The sequence below is a fragment of the Diorhabda carinulata genome, chromosome 3 (genome assembly GCF_026250575.1).
Source record: "Diorhabda carinulata isolate Delta chromosome 3, icDioCari1.1, whole genome shotgun sequence".
Taxonomy (NCBI): domain Eukaryota; kingdom Metazoa; phylum Arthropoda; class Insecta; order Coleoptera; family Chrysomelidae; genus Diorhabda; species Diorhabda carinulata.
Window position 1 is genome coordinate 33,458,342 of NC_079462.1, and position 16,610 is coordinate 33,474,951.

At 31.2% G+C, this 16,610-nt stretch overlaps 1 protein-coding gene across 22 annotated transcripts in view; it reads left to right on the plus strand.

Moving 5' to 3' along the window:
• The window catches only part of LOC130891747 (protein lap4-like), a 173,724-nt gene that overhangs the window by 135,197 nt on the left and 21,917 nt on the right, over positions 1 to 16,610 (plus strand). For all 22 annotated transcript variants that reach the window (XR_009058948.1, XM_057796664.1, XM_057796665.1 and 19 more), the window contains 6 exons: positions 8,908 to 9,018; positions 10,104 to 10,283; positions 13,462 to 13,663; positions 14,395 to 14,588; positions 14,709 to 14,837; positions 14,906 to 15,046. Coding sequence is in view for 21 of the 22 variants with exons in the window: in XM_057796664.1 (XP_057652647.1) it covers positions 8,908 to 9,018; positions 10,104 to 10,283; positions 13,462 to 13,663; positions 14,395 to 14,588; positions 14,709 to 14,837; positions 14,906 to 15,046 (957 nt within the window). In the remaining variant the exon portion in view is untranslated. The remainder of the gene's footprint in view (positions 1 to 8,907; positions 9,019 to 10,103; positions 10,284 to 13,461; positions 13,664 to 14,394; positions 14,589 to 14,708; positions 14,838 to 14,905; positions 15,047 to 16,610) is intronic.

A 16,610-nucleotide genomic window follows, 5' to 3' on the forward strand; every position in this document is an offset into this window, starting at 1 on the left:
GGACACGAAGCAGGACCTGTCCGGCTGGCCTAGGATTGATACGTCATAGATCTATTACACTTGACGGCTTATAGGGAAATTCCCTTTCTGAATGTGACTGATTAGTTTATGTGAAAGTAAAGAGTATATCGTTACATCATACTAACAAAGCTTTTCAAACTTTCGGCCGACGCGGTGTCGGTTCGAAACGTGTCGGTATAATCTCTCGAGTTCTAAGTAAACAAGCACGTTCCGTATCCTTACTTATTACAAGAACTTTCGATCTTCGACCCGTTTTCTGTAATAAAATTATGATTAAAGTGTCATTGAGGGTTTGACTACTTTTTTAATTAACAAAATCCATTCAGTACGTTCAGAAATCTCAAACTCTCTCTATAGATGTATATAAATTGTGCATAAGAAGTTGAATCCCTAAAAAATATAATTAGTACAAAAATTGAAGATATGAAGTCGATTTTTATGGTTTTTAAAAGGTTATTATTCAAAGTACCATATCGAAATTCAATGCTATTAAGAAATAAAGTTTAATATTCTACAACTCCCTGTATCGAATCTATTAATTTGTTTTTAATTTACTTTTATTTCACGGTTGAAAATACGATTTTAACATTTTTAATCCGCGCAGTAATTTTTTGTTTATTTTAACGCCGCACTGCGACGTTAAAGATTCCTTATCAAATATGGCGTTGTCATATGATTGCGCTCGAGTTTTTACCTGTTAGTTAATTAGCAATATTCGCGTTTGTTTATACATCGTTAAAAATGTTTCACATCTTTAGGATATTTAAAAAAAGTGAGAAAAACGGTGAAGTGCATCTCAAATTATATAAGAAAAAACATGAAAATACATATCCGAGAAAGAAAAAAATTAAAAGGAGACGTATATCTATAGTTTTGGTGAGTTTTCAATTTCAATTTTGAATTTTTTTTTTTTTAATAATAAAGAACACTAATATCGGTATCTACTTAAAAGATTAATACTAACTGACATTTCTGCCTGTTTTGTTTTCCTCTTAATCAGTCGTCTGCTTTATATGTTGTTACATTCAAATAAAAATAATATAAATAATCAAATAAGGACACAATTCAAAGAACTACGAGGATGGTTCAGAAGTACCTGACCTAAAGATGGCGATAGTGAACGTGTGTGTGTGATACAATACTTTTATTTAAAAGGCTTTAACTCAACCAACATAAAAGCCAAACTAGATTCTAGTCTGGGTGAGATTGTTAGTACGACCTGCGAAGACCAGCATCCCATTGGTCGACCAAAAGAGGTGACAACTCCAGAAATGTTGAAGCAAATCCATAAAGCGGTACTGGAGGATCGTCGACTGAAAGTGAGCAAGCTAGCAGACATAGTAGACAGTTCAAAATGTGCGGTACGTCGCATATCATCTGGAAATCTGAACATGAGAAAGCTGTGGGCAAGATGGCTGCCGCGTTTGCTCACAATGAAACAAAAACAGCGTCGTGAAGATGTTTCCGTGGAGTGTTTGGCAATGTTTCACATAAATGAAGCAAAATTGATGAAACTTGGTTCCATCACTTCACACCCGAAACAAAAGAACAATCAAAACCATGGACTGAAAAAGGAGAACCGGCTCCAAACAACCGTTCCATCTGCAAGCAAGATCATGGCGTCGGTTTTTTGGTATGAGCATAGAATAATTTTCATGGACTTTCTTGAAAAATGGAAAACTATCAACGGCGAGTATTATGTGATTTTATTGCAACGTTTGAGCGAAGGAATCAAGCAAAAACGTGTTGTTCTATCAAGACAATGCACCAGCTCACACATCCGTTATTGCAATAGCCAAAATTAATGAATTAAAGGTTGAATTGCTCCTCATGCATACTATGCGCCAGATTTAGCCTCGTCGGATTATTTTCTGTTCTCAGACATGAAAAAGTAGCTCGTGGCCAAAGATTTTCTAGCAATGAAGAGATGATATCGACAGTTAATGGTTATTTTGATGAGCTCGACGATTCTTATTATAAAAAGGAAATCGCTGGAAAAAGTGTATGGTGCTAAAAAGTGATTACGTTGAAAAATAAATAATTTTTTATCCAAAATTTGTGTGTTTCCTTTGTTTGGCCAGATACTTCTGGGTCCAATAAGAATCATGATATTTTTAGTAATTTGTAATCTAAATTATATACAGAGGGTTCGGTAGAACATTCATTCAAGAATAACTCATAAACTAACTTTCTATTTGACATTTAACAAGAATAGTAGAAGAAAACTACAGAACGTTCGAGTACATAATTTTTACTTTTAATAAGATCGACTTTAGAAATAATTATCGGAAAATTGTCACATTTGACACGTCGCTGGATATTCCAGTTTTAATTTTCCTTTAAAAACAAAATACCGTCCGTATAGCGAAAACGAAATCATTTGAATTCGGACAAATCAAAAATAAATAAAAAAAACTAAACTATACAGGAGACTCCAGGAATTTGATTATGTATTAAAACCGATATTATTTTGTGTTCATTTCTAAAACAGCACGAGCCATATAGGCAACTAGCCATTGATTTATTAAAAGATAATTCCCTGTTTACCACAAGAACACCATAATTTTTCTATTGTTGTCATTATTTTCATACCACCATTCGTATTATTGCCATTTCCGAGAATCTAAGATTATACAACAATTAAGAAGAATTACATTTTTCTCCGAGCACAAATCAAGCGAGGGAGAAATGTCTTTTCCTCACGTATCGTACACTGTACTTTTCTTACGGATTGTGTTCAAAACGGAGTTCACTTTGTTTATTAAATAATTATACAAAAAATAAAAACTTTAATATTCGAAGTTCAGCATTGTACTCTATGATTCTAACCCAATGTTCAGCAAGCTTTTTCAGACCTTAGTAAAATTATTATTTGGGATTAGACGCCGAAAATTGTCACACCGCATTTTCCACAACGCAAAGTTCATAAACTAGTTGGCGAAGACTTCGTTCCAGTTTACAAGGAAATACTATAATATTGAATAGAAAATTTTTAATAGCTTCTTTAAAATGAGAAAATTTAAAAAATTGCAACTTTTGAAAAAATTGTCGACCTCTCTTTAAGGCCAATTGGTTTTGTTAGAGATAAAATTGCATTACTTAATGATTTTACTGATATAATATTCTCGAAATTCCTTCTTTTCCCTGAAGATAGAGCAACCAGCCTTGCGACCAAGGTTTCATTCAACTCCACTATAAAACTTTGATTCGACCTGCAATTGTTCTTGTGTTCACTTACTTTAATCACCTTAAATTAATCAATACAAACTAATGTGTGTCACAAGTGTAAATAATTTTGTTTGCACTAGAAATTCGTGATCCAAAACTCGGTTGTTTAAATAGTTGTAGAGATAATTTCTAAAATTTTATCACACTTAAGTTCACACAATGGTTTTTGTATAATTAGAACACGTTTGGTAATAATAATTAGATCGTACAGTACAGTGTAACTTGTAGTATTTTTTTTTAATATGTACAAACCGAATGTGTCGCAAATTCAGAGTAAATTTGATTTTAACAAGATTATCCAATCACAACTGATCTTCAAATAACTTAATGCTTTCGCTCCGTAATTTCAATGTCTCAATAGATAGTATCTACATTTCTGAAGTACCAGTTGAATAATCTCTTGACTAATGAATCTTATAAGGTTAAAATGTTGGGTAAAACGATCTCTTTAAAGCTTTATTACAAACCAAAAGACAAATTTAAAATTGCGGATTTGAATAATAGTTCACCTCAAACTCCACAAAAATACTTTTAGTTCTGTGATGTCTTCGACCACGTGATTCCAATTTTACTGATTTCGAACATTTTGCCTACATAAATAATTTAAACATTTGGTGATTGTTTGTCCAACAGACGTAACATTCCATGGCTGTCATCTCCGTCTCCCTGCTATGATTTTTATGCAGCTTTGTTGCAATCTTTGACACTATAATTTGTATCATCCTTTCAAAAGACGTATTATCGTTTTCGTTCATTAGCAGGTCTAAAACTCGCCCTAAATATGTATCGATCCCTTAGGCATACTCCCAGATCGGCTCCAAACTCGTATCTTACTGCCAAGCTTCATATTCTACCAGCCCATTGGGGTGCTGTCCCTCCAATTGTCATGTAAAACTTGGCTGCGTCTTGAAATACTCTTCAGAAACCTTAATAAGCTGGACAAACTTATTTCCTTCTGACTTGGAGGACTTACTAAATCAAATATCAATTTGAATACCTTTTCGTACTTTTATTTAGTAATTTCGCCTCGATTTTGTTTTTATCTGTCTCTTCCTTTATTCCTCTAGTTTAGCAGTCTTGCTTTGAAAATGAACCAATCACTGTTTACTGGAGAAAATTTTTTCGGGGGCTCGATTTCCGAAATTTATGATTCCAATTTGACTGGTTTCGAATAACAGATTAAGATGAAAACGCTAACTAATTCCTTCTCTGAATGTTCAATAAATCAGTTAGCATTCTCAACTTTGTCTTCCATTAGAAACCCTTAAAATTGGGCATAATAATTAGTATATGAAATGTCATTCGATGTTGATCGATGTTTTATGATGTCTATTGACGTAGTTTGATGTCGTTTCGAGTCGATTCATGTCTCTCGAGGATTTGGCCGATGGGATCACATTTTGCTTAATTTAATCAATTTTTTCCTAATAATACCCAAAATTTCTTTCGTTACGGCACATCTACAGCTATACAGGAATGGAATTCAAAAAACTCGACCTTCCTGCATGCTTCCTGTGAGGAGATGTCGCACACTGTAAAAAAAGCGCTGATAACAAAGAATTCTGCGGTTTTCGTTGTTGAAATTGTATTATAATAGAAAATGATATTATGATTTCTGTAGACATGATTGAAGCTGTCAAAAATCATTTTGCAAATTAAAAAAAAAATGTTTTTTACACCCAGAACATGTAAATCCTCATGTCTAAACTCTCGACTGTGTTCCGTATCAATTTTTGTCACTACTCGACGGTGTATCATCGTCTACCCCAAATGGTCGCCAAAAAAACTGCGCCCTCAATGATTTTAAATAATAAATAAAGTACTAAAATCAAATACTAGAATTGCAAACTAATTAAAGTTCTATTTGATTTAATGCAAACAATGGGACGGCTTCTTTGGAATAATCAGCCTGTTGTTTTTTATCTGACTGTATGGGTTATCTAGCGATTTCTTACTGGGTTACTAATTGGTAACATTCTATACTTTTTTCGTGGGAATGGGAATTATAAACGCTTCTTCAAAACTCGCTCCGGTATATCAGTTCTTCAAAAATAGATAAAGTATACACACAGGGGAAAGCACAGACTTGACCTCTCGTGCAATGTCAGCTATGATAGCGGAGTTATGATCATGTATCTAGAATCGAGCGAAATCGAAAAGATTTCAAGAATTATTTCAATTTTATCAAGAGTTTTTCTTTATTCAATATATTGTTGTAAAACTCATGTCGTTGCTGTATTTAATTGGATAATTGAAATAATAAATTTGTCTACAATAAGTTTTTTTCAGAGATTATTATTCCTAAATATAAATAATTGTGTCTAAGTTTTTTTGAGATTGTGAATATTTCTAAAACATTAATAATATTGCATTAGTACTCTTTATTATAAATTATTTCCAGCAGAAATGTATTTGATGTTTATAAAGTGGAAAAATTTGATTACACATTACTGAAACTTGACAAAACAGAAATAAGGGACCTTTGTAATCAGTCGAAAGTGACGGTGACGGTTGATGTACCATCATTTTTTTCATAAACAAGTCCTTGGTATTTATTTATTATTTATTAATAGATCAAAATTGTCAATAGAACCTGCATAGAACCTGCTCAAAATTTGCTATTATCCGTCCGATTTCCAAGCAAAAGAAACATTCCATTCAGTGAAGAAATGCATATTTTTGCTGTTATATCTTTTTAAAGATACAAAAGCTTTTTCTGTGTATAAGATTATTTTTTAAATGGACTTTCTCAGAATTATTAAATTCAAATATTTTAAGGTCAAGTTACTGGAACATATAATTTTGAATCCATTGAGGCAGCAGGCCCTAGTGGCGGGTATTCGATATTACCCATATCGAAAGTGGGTATCAATGTTTAGGGACCATACGAAGAGCATACATGCCCAGATTAGCTCCACCAAAGGGTATAAAACTCAATCTTAGGTTAAGTTATTTTGATTTTGATTTTGAAGTTTTTGACTTGTGGAATAATTGTAGGATCTTTCCACTCAATTACTTTTGTCCGTTTTTATGAATTATATATCATATCAATCTATTTCGATATCTTTGAAAAAAAGTCAGTTTCGGTAGTGACACTCGTACATACATATAATTCTACATCGGTTGGTAATTGATAAGTTTTCCTTCTTTGAGTGGAATATGGAAAGTATTAAAACTTAATACATGTTATGTTAGTAAGAAATAAACAATACCTTAAAATCGGTAAGGCCCTGCTATAAGCTTATCTATTGAGTAAATAATCAATATAATTATTTTGGAGATTTTTTCTTAAAACTTGGCATTTTCGTCTAGATAATTTAATTAGTTTAGTATTTGACTTCAAGAACATTGCTAACCATAATCAAGGAATAATTTTTTTTTTGAACTACTAATTTTAAAGATGTCTAGAATAACTAACAATATAATTAATAAACTAAATCATAATTACATTTAATACACAAAAAAATGTGAATTAGTGATCTAGACAGCTTTTTAAATATTGTTAAATTCCGACCAAAGATTTCAGAGGTTTATTGAAAATTAAATCGTATAAAGGTTTAACTAAAAATTTTATCACCTTTAAGATAAAACTTTTTCTCAAGTTTGGAATTTAACAGTCGAACTAGTTATATATTGGTGTATTTTTGGCTAAACCCTTCCAGCGCTAGCAGTCCAGCTACAAATAAGGTAAATTATACGGCAAAAGAATCCACACAACTCCTTACTACTTTCCACCTTTCCCTTCTGTAAACCTTGTGCTTCACTACATCTAATTTTATTATTTCTGGTAACATTATCAATTTTTTTAAATAATTTCACAAATTTACGTTATATAAATCATCATTGTTTATAACTTTTGTTGTGTTAATTAAATTATTTTTCACGTAATGATTTGTTTAAAAAATATATAAATTGATCAAAAATTTCTCAGAACATCCGATTTTAAATTTCATAATATATATTGTTTCAAAAAAGAAAGATATTTAAAGGAAAGAAAGGGTCCAGAAATTCCAATAAAATAAATAACATAACTAGGCTTTGCTCTTGATGGATCTATTACCTAATGTGCGGCAATTTGTTAGTCAAGCTAGGAATACCACCGCCACATCGCGGAGTGACTATTTTTCCTGGATGCCCCTGGTGGGACCTGAAAGACATTCCTCGTATCATTGATTTTGGCCACTGTTCATATAGGACAGCAGCAGCAGTTGCTTGGAATAGCGACCACGTTATTGCAAAACCCCTTCGCAATAGCAAAAGCTCTAGTGGCCTCAAAAATAATCATTTGGTACGGATCTTTACGCGCATTGGAAGCTTTGATCGAACTACAAAAGAACTGCGCAAGGAATCGAGACTTTTTTTGCGGAATGATTTAGTATCCAAGATTGACTGCTGCTGATGAAATAAACCCTTGTCTCAAATCATCAAAGAAACTTTAAATGGCGGAGTTACATAGCTGAAGGACCTATTTGTTGAAGATTTCTCCAAGGAATGATTTTACTATCTGGAGTATCCAAGATTGACTGCTGCTGATGAAATAAACCCTTGCCTCAAATCATCAAATATGGGATGCTGTGTGAAAAAACTTTGAGTGGAAGAGTAAGATAGTTGAAGGACCCATCTGCTGGGAAATGCATTACTATCGGTAATTGCCATATTCCTCTGAATTTTTGCAATTTAATCTCATCAAAAGAAACCCTTAAATGTGACTAGTTTACAAACGGAGGCGGGCTTCATGTTTTGAAATCTAAACCAACCAAAAATATGCAATAAAACGCGCTTGATGATAAGAAAACAGGTGAGTAATGTGATTCACGAGACGATACTCAAAGGAAAATTGAAAAATGAGTTAATTCTAATTCCGAGAATTCCAAGAATCTTAACGAAAACGCCCTTTGAGTTTAAACGAGTTCAGCTCCCGAATAACAAACCACCTGTTGGTGGTATCAACTTAGAAAATCCATATTTTTCTCATGACCAGTTGTACGTGGTGTGACCAGGAGTCGGCAAATCTTTCAAAACAAATGTACACACAAATCACAAGGTGCTTCAATGAAGAAAATTGAACTCATGCTATACAATATGTACAAACACCGCAATTGATATGCTTAATTTGTGTACTTTTTCATTTATTTTTGTGTTATATCAACAAAATATTTATTTTTTATTCGTGGTATTACGTTCATAACATCATGAATTAAATTCAACTAATCTGAAATACGAGTCTAATTGACTGTTCGACATGTCAACTTGTTTTTTATAAAATTTAATACAATATTTGATACGCAACAAGTTTATAGCAATGAATTTTTTATAATGTGTTACAAAAAACGATTAGTGGCCATTGGAATGTTACTGGAACGCACATGTTTCATCATTGTCACCACCTGAACTCTGAAAAAGCTCTTCTCATTTAGTATAAACAACTTAGATTTTAGAACTTTCTAATATTGAGCACAGTATAAGTAAAATTGATAATAATAATTTTAATAAATTTCGTAGTAAATAATTCGATTATAAACGATTATAATCATAAAAAACTAAATACATTTTCGAAAATACCTTTCAAGTTTAAACATAATTAGAAGATGAATTTGGCTAGGCATTAATAAAATTGAAAAAGTTCATCTAAAAATAATTTTATTTATATATTTTCAGGATGTTACTTTAAGCAAATTGGGAGGATCGTTGGGTTTCAGTATTATAGGAGGTACCGATCATTCCAGTATTCCGTTTGGTTCCAAGGAACCCGGCATTTTCATCTCACACGTAAGTATATGGCGACCCCAATGAACTACACCCTTCAAGGACCTATTGTACAAAAGTATCCGAATAATTGACTATTCAAAATAATTTTAAGTAAAAAAAAATTCTAGAAGTTCAAGTTCCTTTCAAATGAACCTTGATTCGTCAAAAAATATCAATGCAGACTATCTAACTAACAAAACTTCATTATATACTAGATAACAACAAAATATTTTTGGATTGGCGACAGAGTAATTTCGTCTTTGTAGCATAAAATTTCTGGTCCTTATCAGCAAAAAACTGAACCAGGTACGATTGAAAGTCATCGTCATTTGTGAAATTTTGACCATTCAAATAATTCTGCAAACTTCGAAATGAGGCCAGATCAGGACTGGATGGGGGATGTGGCATCACTTCCCAGCCAAACTGCAATAGTTTCCCACGAGTTGCCAGAGATGTGTGAGGCATTGCATTATCAACGTTTCCGATTTGACAATTCCTGCCGTTTTTCTTTGATTGCTCCAACTAGTTGCATTAATTGTTTACAGTAAACATCAGAAATGATCGTTCGGTTCTTTGAACGTAGCTCATAAAACACAATATCTTTGGAATCCCACTAAACTGACAGCATGAGCTTTTTTTGTTGTTTTTTAACTTTTGATGTAGTTTGTGCCGTGTATGCTCCTTGATCGTTTTCGAACTATGATACTGTACAGGACCCATTTTCCATCACCAGTGACGATTCTTTTCAAGAAAGGGTCAATTCGTTAGGTAGCCCAATATCAAACTTCTGAACTAGCCCAAGACATTTCAAGTATTTTTTTATTGTTGTCTGCCTCTTCACAACATCTCGAATAACTTTATGACGATCCTCTTCAATTATGACTTTGATTTGGTCATCAACTTCAATAAGCCGACCAGAACGTTGCTCGTCTTTGAGGGAAAAATCTTCTAATATTCTTATTTGCATGAAAATTTTCGAATTTCAAAGTAATAGTCAGAATCTACGTATAAAAATATGAATTAATACTCTCCTGAGTATTGAAATTGTTATAACACAAATCAAAACAATTTATTGCTAGTTTATTGACTATTTCTAATTGTCGTAGTTGGTACCTGGTGGTACTGCAGCTAAAAGTGGAAAACTCAAAGTTGGAGATCGTATTTTGAAAGTAAATGGAACAGATGTAACTCATGCAACCCATCAAGAAGCTGTTATGGAACTTTTGAGACCCGGGGATTATATCTCGCTCACCATAAGACACGATCCTCTACCAGAAGGTTATCAGGTAATTTTAGTTCAAATGTATAAAAATGTGGGCACTTTCACATGAAGATTAGGAATAGTTTCAATTAGCTAAAGTTATGGTATTGATAAGAATTTACCGATGTATCAGAATTTAATAATTCAATTATTTAATTAAGTCTAAGAGAAAGTAACTATTTAGAATCGGGGTTAGAATTTTACTAGCTAAGATTAACGAAAAAAAATGAATTAACTGTATTCCAGTACGTAAAATCGGTTCCTTGTTTTTATGCTATTTAAATAATTTATTTTGCACTTTACAAGGTTCAGTTTTTAATTAACATTTTTTTCATTTTCAAATTTTGTTGTGTTTGTATATCTGCCAGTTGTGTACTTCAATTTTTCTTACTTAATTCAAATATTTTTATATTTACTTCGGTTTTTTTTCGCCCTAAAATCTGGCCGAGTTTACATGTATATTATTTTTCTAAAAAAGTACTTTCACTATCGAAACTACCAATATAAATACGGATAAAACCAAAAAGTCGTAAATTTATGGTTATTTATCGGAGAGTATTATATTAAAATACCTGGCATTTTCCTTATAGTTGGAGATATTAATTAATTAATTGTGAACAAATCTAGAAATTGTCAACTGCTTTTTTGTCTTCTATTTTTTATATTTTTATAATAAATAAATTAAAGAGATAAAATATTGCATTGAAATAGATTCATATTCCCTAGATTTTCATAAACTTTTTCAATTTGACAACACTTGAGACATAATAAGATTATTATGCAAATTATGACATCTATTAATATATTAATATGTAATGATGGGTTTTATATTTCTTTAAATTCTTACAAGTTAAAAAAATAAAAAACTAGTACTTGCTAGTGAGGTGAATATTTATTATTTTGAAAAATATATTTTATTCAAAATATTTTTTTATTACAAGCAACTCATGGTTTCGTATGTTGATCCGAAGGTGAGTATACATTTGAAAACTGGAAAATAATTTATATGATTTTTATTTTATTAATAAATCTAATGAAAGTTTTATTTTTAAATTTCGTAGTAAGAATAATGTTTGATTTCAACAATATTTATTAAAATAATTTAATCATATTTCTATCCATCTATACTGTATCAGTGATTAATAACTGGTAATACTAATTTTGTATTTTTTTTTTTTGGTTTCTTGTATTATTTTTTCACATTTCTCTTTTATTAATTTGTTCCATATTCTCCTTTCTAATCGTCAGTTTATTCAGAGATTTGCTATGAATCAACTTAATTATCCTCTATATCACTGCCACTTTATTGTGAATTTATTTTTTGATTATTATCCACTATAACATATAACAATTTGAAACTATCGTCAAATAAATATGAAATTAAAAAGGTATTTTAGGTGACCCTGTCAATGGTAAGTTCATGCCATAAACTAACCTTTTTATATGAATATAATATATAATTTGAAGCCAGACCTGTATCAGTCATATGATTTTCATTCCATATGTGAGGTTAAAAGGTTTAAACAAACCAACGGTGTAACTCACAGTTCAATATGATCAAAACATCTTTAATTTTTTAATACCATTGCTTAGTTAAATATGGAAAATGATGAACAATGTCAAACGAAACCGTTTGAGTACCTTAACTGGTTAAAACATATACATAAACAATTTATGACTAGCTAAAACTACCTCTATCATATTCACCTGTCGAGGTCAATGAAAATACACATGAATTATTTTAGATATTAGATATAGAATCAAAAATTTGCCAAGTTCATCTCAAGAAATTTGCGGAAAATGAAAAAAGCTGTCACAAAGAGACCAATCATTAGAAATTGTTTTTTTTTACAAAAAAATGAATAATTCTTTCTTTAACAGAGACAATGTATCATTGAGATCCCCAAAATAGTTTCATAACTATTTAGAAAAATTAATATTTGGACTTTGATACTAAAATTGGGATTTGAAGGGATTTGAAACAAAAATAAGCTCAGGCTTCAAAGGGGGGAGCTATAGGAGCTATACTAATTGCAATTTTTTCTTTTTTACACTTCAATTACGTACAGGCTTAGTAAAAACAAATGTTTAGTAAAAAATCTTGACTTTAATTATTGAAAAAATTATTGCAAAGTATCATAAAATAAAATTTAATGTTTTGTTAAAAGTAAAGTATTATTATTCCAGATCACACAATATTTGTATCAATTTCTTCATCAACAATAATATTTTCATCTTCTTCATTGTTGAGACTTCCGGCTTCTTAGTTTTCCAAATCTCTATAAAATTTTAGTGTTTCGTAGTTTCTGCACCGTGCTTTGTTAGCAACATCCTTTATTCTTGCAGCTTTAAGACTAACCCCTAATCTTTTTAGCATAATTGTACTGGAAGTGCCACAAGTTCGGTTTTTTGCACTTTTTCAGAATCAGACTTTCAGTCTTCAAGACTTCAACATGATGAACGGTTCCATGTTTCCCCAGAACTTCTTCATACTCTCCGGGCTTAAGAATAGTGTCCTTCTTTTTCAAATCTTTATCAATCAATCCAAACACCCTGTGGAAAACAAAGCATAAAGGCAAAACAACTCGCAAATACACTAGGATGTGGCGGGAGTTGCTACAAAATAACAGTAGTGCTGAATTCAATATCAAACTCAACTTCGAAAAAATATAGACTTGGAGGTTTTTGATTATAGGCACTTCACATGTTTTAAACAATATCTTCCTACTCTCTAGATAATAAAAATCGTTTTATAGCTTATTGTTTCATCTTATGTATGAACCCATGGTGAAATTATATTATTGTAGTCTTATTATAAAATATATTTCATTATAAATTTAGTTTAAATGATGTTTAGTTAATTGGAAAGTACCAAGCCCAAATGTATTGTTTACTTTGATAATTTTATCAACAAATTATACTTTGTTCGAAAAAATAGTTTTAATTTTATTGAGACTTTCTTTTTACAACGTCTCATGAAAAATCCTCGCATATTTTTGTTTATCACTTTCCCTTTCCACTTTATACAACACATAAATATTTAAAAATTATATTCAATACTCGATACAAAACAATTATGTTTACACCTTTTGTTCCTGAAGACGATAATTTAATTATCGAAACATGCTTCAGATATTGTAATTGTGAGTGTTGATGAATGATAATCGCCAACCAATTTAGATGAAAATTTATGTTTTCTTTAGGAATTAGTAATTGAGAAAGCAGATAATGAAAAACTGGGTATGCATATTAAAGGTGGTCTTCAAGGACAAAGAGGAAATCCTTTAGATAGATCTGACGAAGGTATTTTTGTATCAAAAATTAATTCAGTAGGAGCGGCCAGGCGGGATGGAAGACTTAAAGCTGGCATGAGATTATTAGAAGTCAATGGAAAATCTCTATTAGGTCAGTAATAATCGTATATTCATTATTTGTGTACCAGGTATTGGTTATTTTGTCCTTCTATTTATTTTAACTAAAGAAATTGAAAAGTTTGAATATACTAAGATTTAAAATAGATATTTTATAAAAAATTTTGATTTTCAAAATTATACAAGTATCGACTTATACTGGCAGTTCCATGGCTTAACTTTTGATGTATTCCGCATTATAAAATAACATATTAAAGCTTTCATTTTATTTTTTTTTTGTTTTGCTGTTCGTTAATATTTACTGAAAGCTCAAAACGCCTCGTAATCCATTCCATTTAGATTTACAATTATACCTCTCTGGACTAAGTGGAACGGGATAGATCGTGGTAATGATTGTAATGAGTAAAATGCACTCTTAGTGTCATCTGTGTGAAACGTTTATATAATAGTTGGTTTGATATTAAAACCCCAAGTGACACAAATATGCTTAAATGGAAAAAAATAACCGATTGTATCTCTCCCTTGATATTAACAATTTTGAATTTCAAACTGTAGGACATAGAATCTTTATAGCCACTTTTTATTTCATACAGATCATCATAAGTTTATTTGTCTTTCAATTATAATAATCATTCTACTCTGCACATAAATTTTTATTTCACATTTTCAAAAAAAATTAATTTAGTAATTTTATACATATAGGTAACTAAATAAAAAAAGAAAAATGTGCAAGTGGGGATGGTAATTACACAATACATTTTTTAGGTGCAACTCACCAAGAAGCTGTAAACGCCTTAAGATCTTGTGGAAAAATCATACATATGGTAGTTTGTAAGGGTTACGATAAAGGTGATATTGACAGAGCAGTTCATGAAGGTAGATTAACAAGAACGGGATCTGTGAGCAGTAGATCGCAAAGTGTTAGCTCTTTAGACGTTCCTGACGAAGATAATCTACTGGTAAGTTTAAAAATCGATTATTAATATAAGTTTATAATAGTTTTTCCATAAATTTTTTTCATTTTTAACACCAAAAGTTTCTCGTTATAAATAATTTGAAGTAAATTATGTGTTTTTTAGGATCCGAAGGCAAAAGTGGAATTATTGCAGACCGAAAAAGAAGAAGTAGAAAGAAGGCTGCAGCCTATTCACCAAGAAGACGAAGAATTCTCTTTAGTAGAAGCAAAACCACCGTCTCCTGCAGATAAAGTAATTCGAAATTGTTTATAACTTCATATAAATATAAAAAATGAAATCTTCTTTTTCTTTGTTACCAGGTTCTAGATGTAGTACGAGCAGTAGAAACTTTAGCTCACGGACCAATTGAAAATTCCATACCTCCGAAATCTCCTAATTCGGAATTGAAAACGACCACAATAGTGATGAGCAAACACACACTTGCGCCTCAACCAACTACGGTAAGTGTTGTATAATTTTCAAATTGTGTTGTTATATGTGTGCTTTTGTGTTATTTATGTTCATTATATATTAGTATGGTTATATGTATATAAAGTTCCATACAGATTTTCACCATGACGTTTACTACTTTATGTTATTCAATCTATGAATCTTTTCCAAAGATCTCTAACTGAATCCTCCATATAAGGGTAGAATATTAATGTAAATCTCTTTGTTTTAATGCTGTATGGTACTATAGATGTTTATATTTTATTTTGATTTAATTTTTAAGTGCATGTTAGCTTTTTCTAATTTTTGTTTTGGACAGGTGAGTTTTTATTTGCATATAATTTAGCATCAAATCTACTAGCTTATTATTTAATATAAATATACCTACTCAACTAATGGCTTGACTGTTTACAAAAACCATTAAACAAAACCATATTAAACATTGTACAGAAACAATTTTTAATTGTATAGATGTGAATAAAATGATAATAGCTTGTTATATTGATCCCTTATAGCTGGCATGTTTATGTATATACGATGATAAATACGACATAACCTCATTTCCTCAAAAATATTTATTTGACTATATAATATGCAATCAATTAATTGGTTGTCAAGCTATAGGTTTCCTCAATGACTACAGTGGATGACTCCATTATTAACAATTGGTAAAAGGGGGACAACCTACAGGGGCTGAAACAGGCAAAGACTCTCCTCGGATACTATAACCAAAGAAGATATACGAATACTAACAGGAGTCCTATCGGGGCACTGTCGTCTCAATGGACACCGGAATATACTAGAAATTTTTATTCATATTCTTTCGAAGTATGAGACACTACGAAGCTCCAAAGCAATACACCTGAAAACGTATGAAGCAGAACACGAAGATCTTCTACAGCTATAGCCATCCCACATCTGAACTTTCTTAGAGGTGTAGGATGAATAGATTAGCTGTAAACACTGGGTTCCCCAGAATCCCAGCAAGAAAGGAGGACACAATACACATACATAGTAATATCTGCCAGCCATAAACTAGTTTTTGTTTTATTGTTCATCTATGTGCATATAATAAATCATTCACCTTTTCAGTCATTATATGAGGTTTCTGGTCCAATTTCTTCTGTCTTTTATATTTTCATCGAAGTTTTTTCTTATTTCAACATCAATAGTTGGTCTATTCACATCTTTCTTGTTATCCCTATTCGTTTTTTAATAATTTGGTCTCATTGATCTTGATTTTCCATTTGTGCAGCCAGAATCATAATTGATCTAAATGTTTCTACCTCTAGTAGATCTTCATGACTTGTTAGAATGGATGTGTAGTTTATGAATGAGTTTTTGTTGGTAGGTAAATCTGCCCTGTACAGTACATATATTGAAGAACCCAGGACGCTTCTCTATAGCAATGTTGTCATAGAAGGACTGCTAATCACTACTTTGTTCACACGAACCTTAAACTGCCTCTGGTAGATACTTATTAATATTGTGTTCTAATATAGTTTATACACACACAGTTTTCTTCAATTTCTAACAGTATAAGCATTTTAAAATAATTTTTACCTTGATTAAATG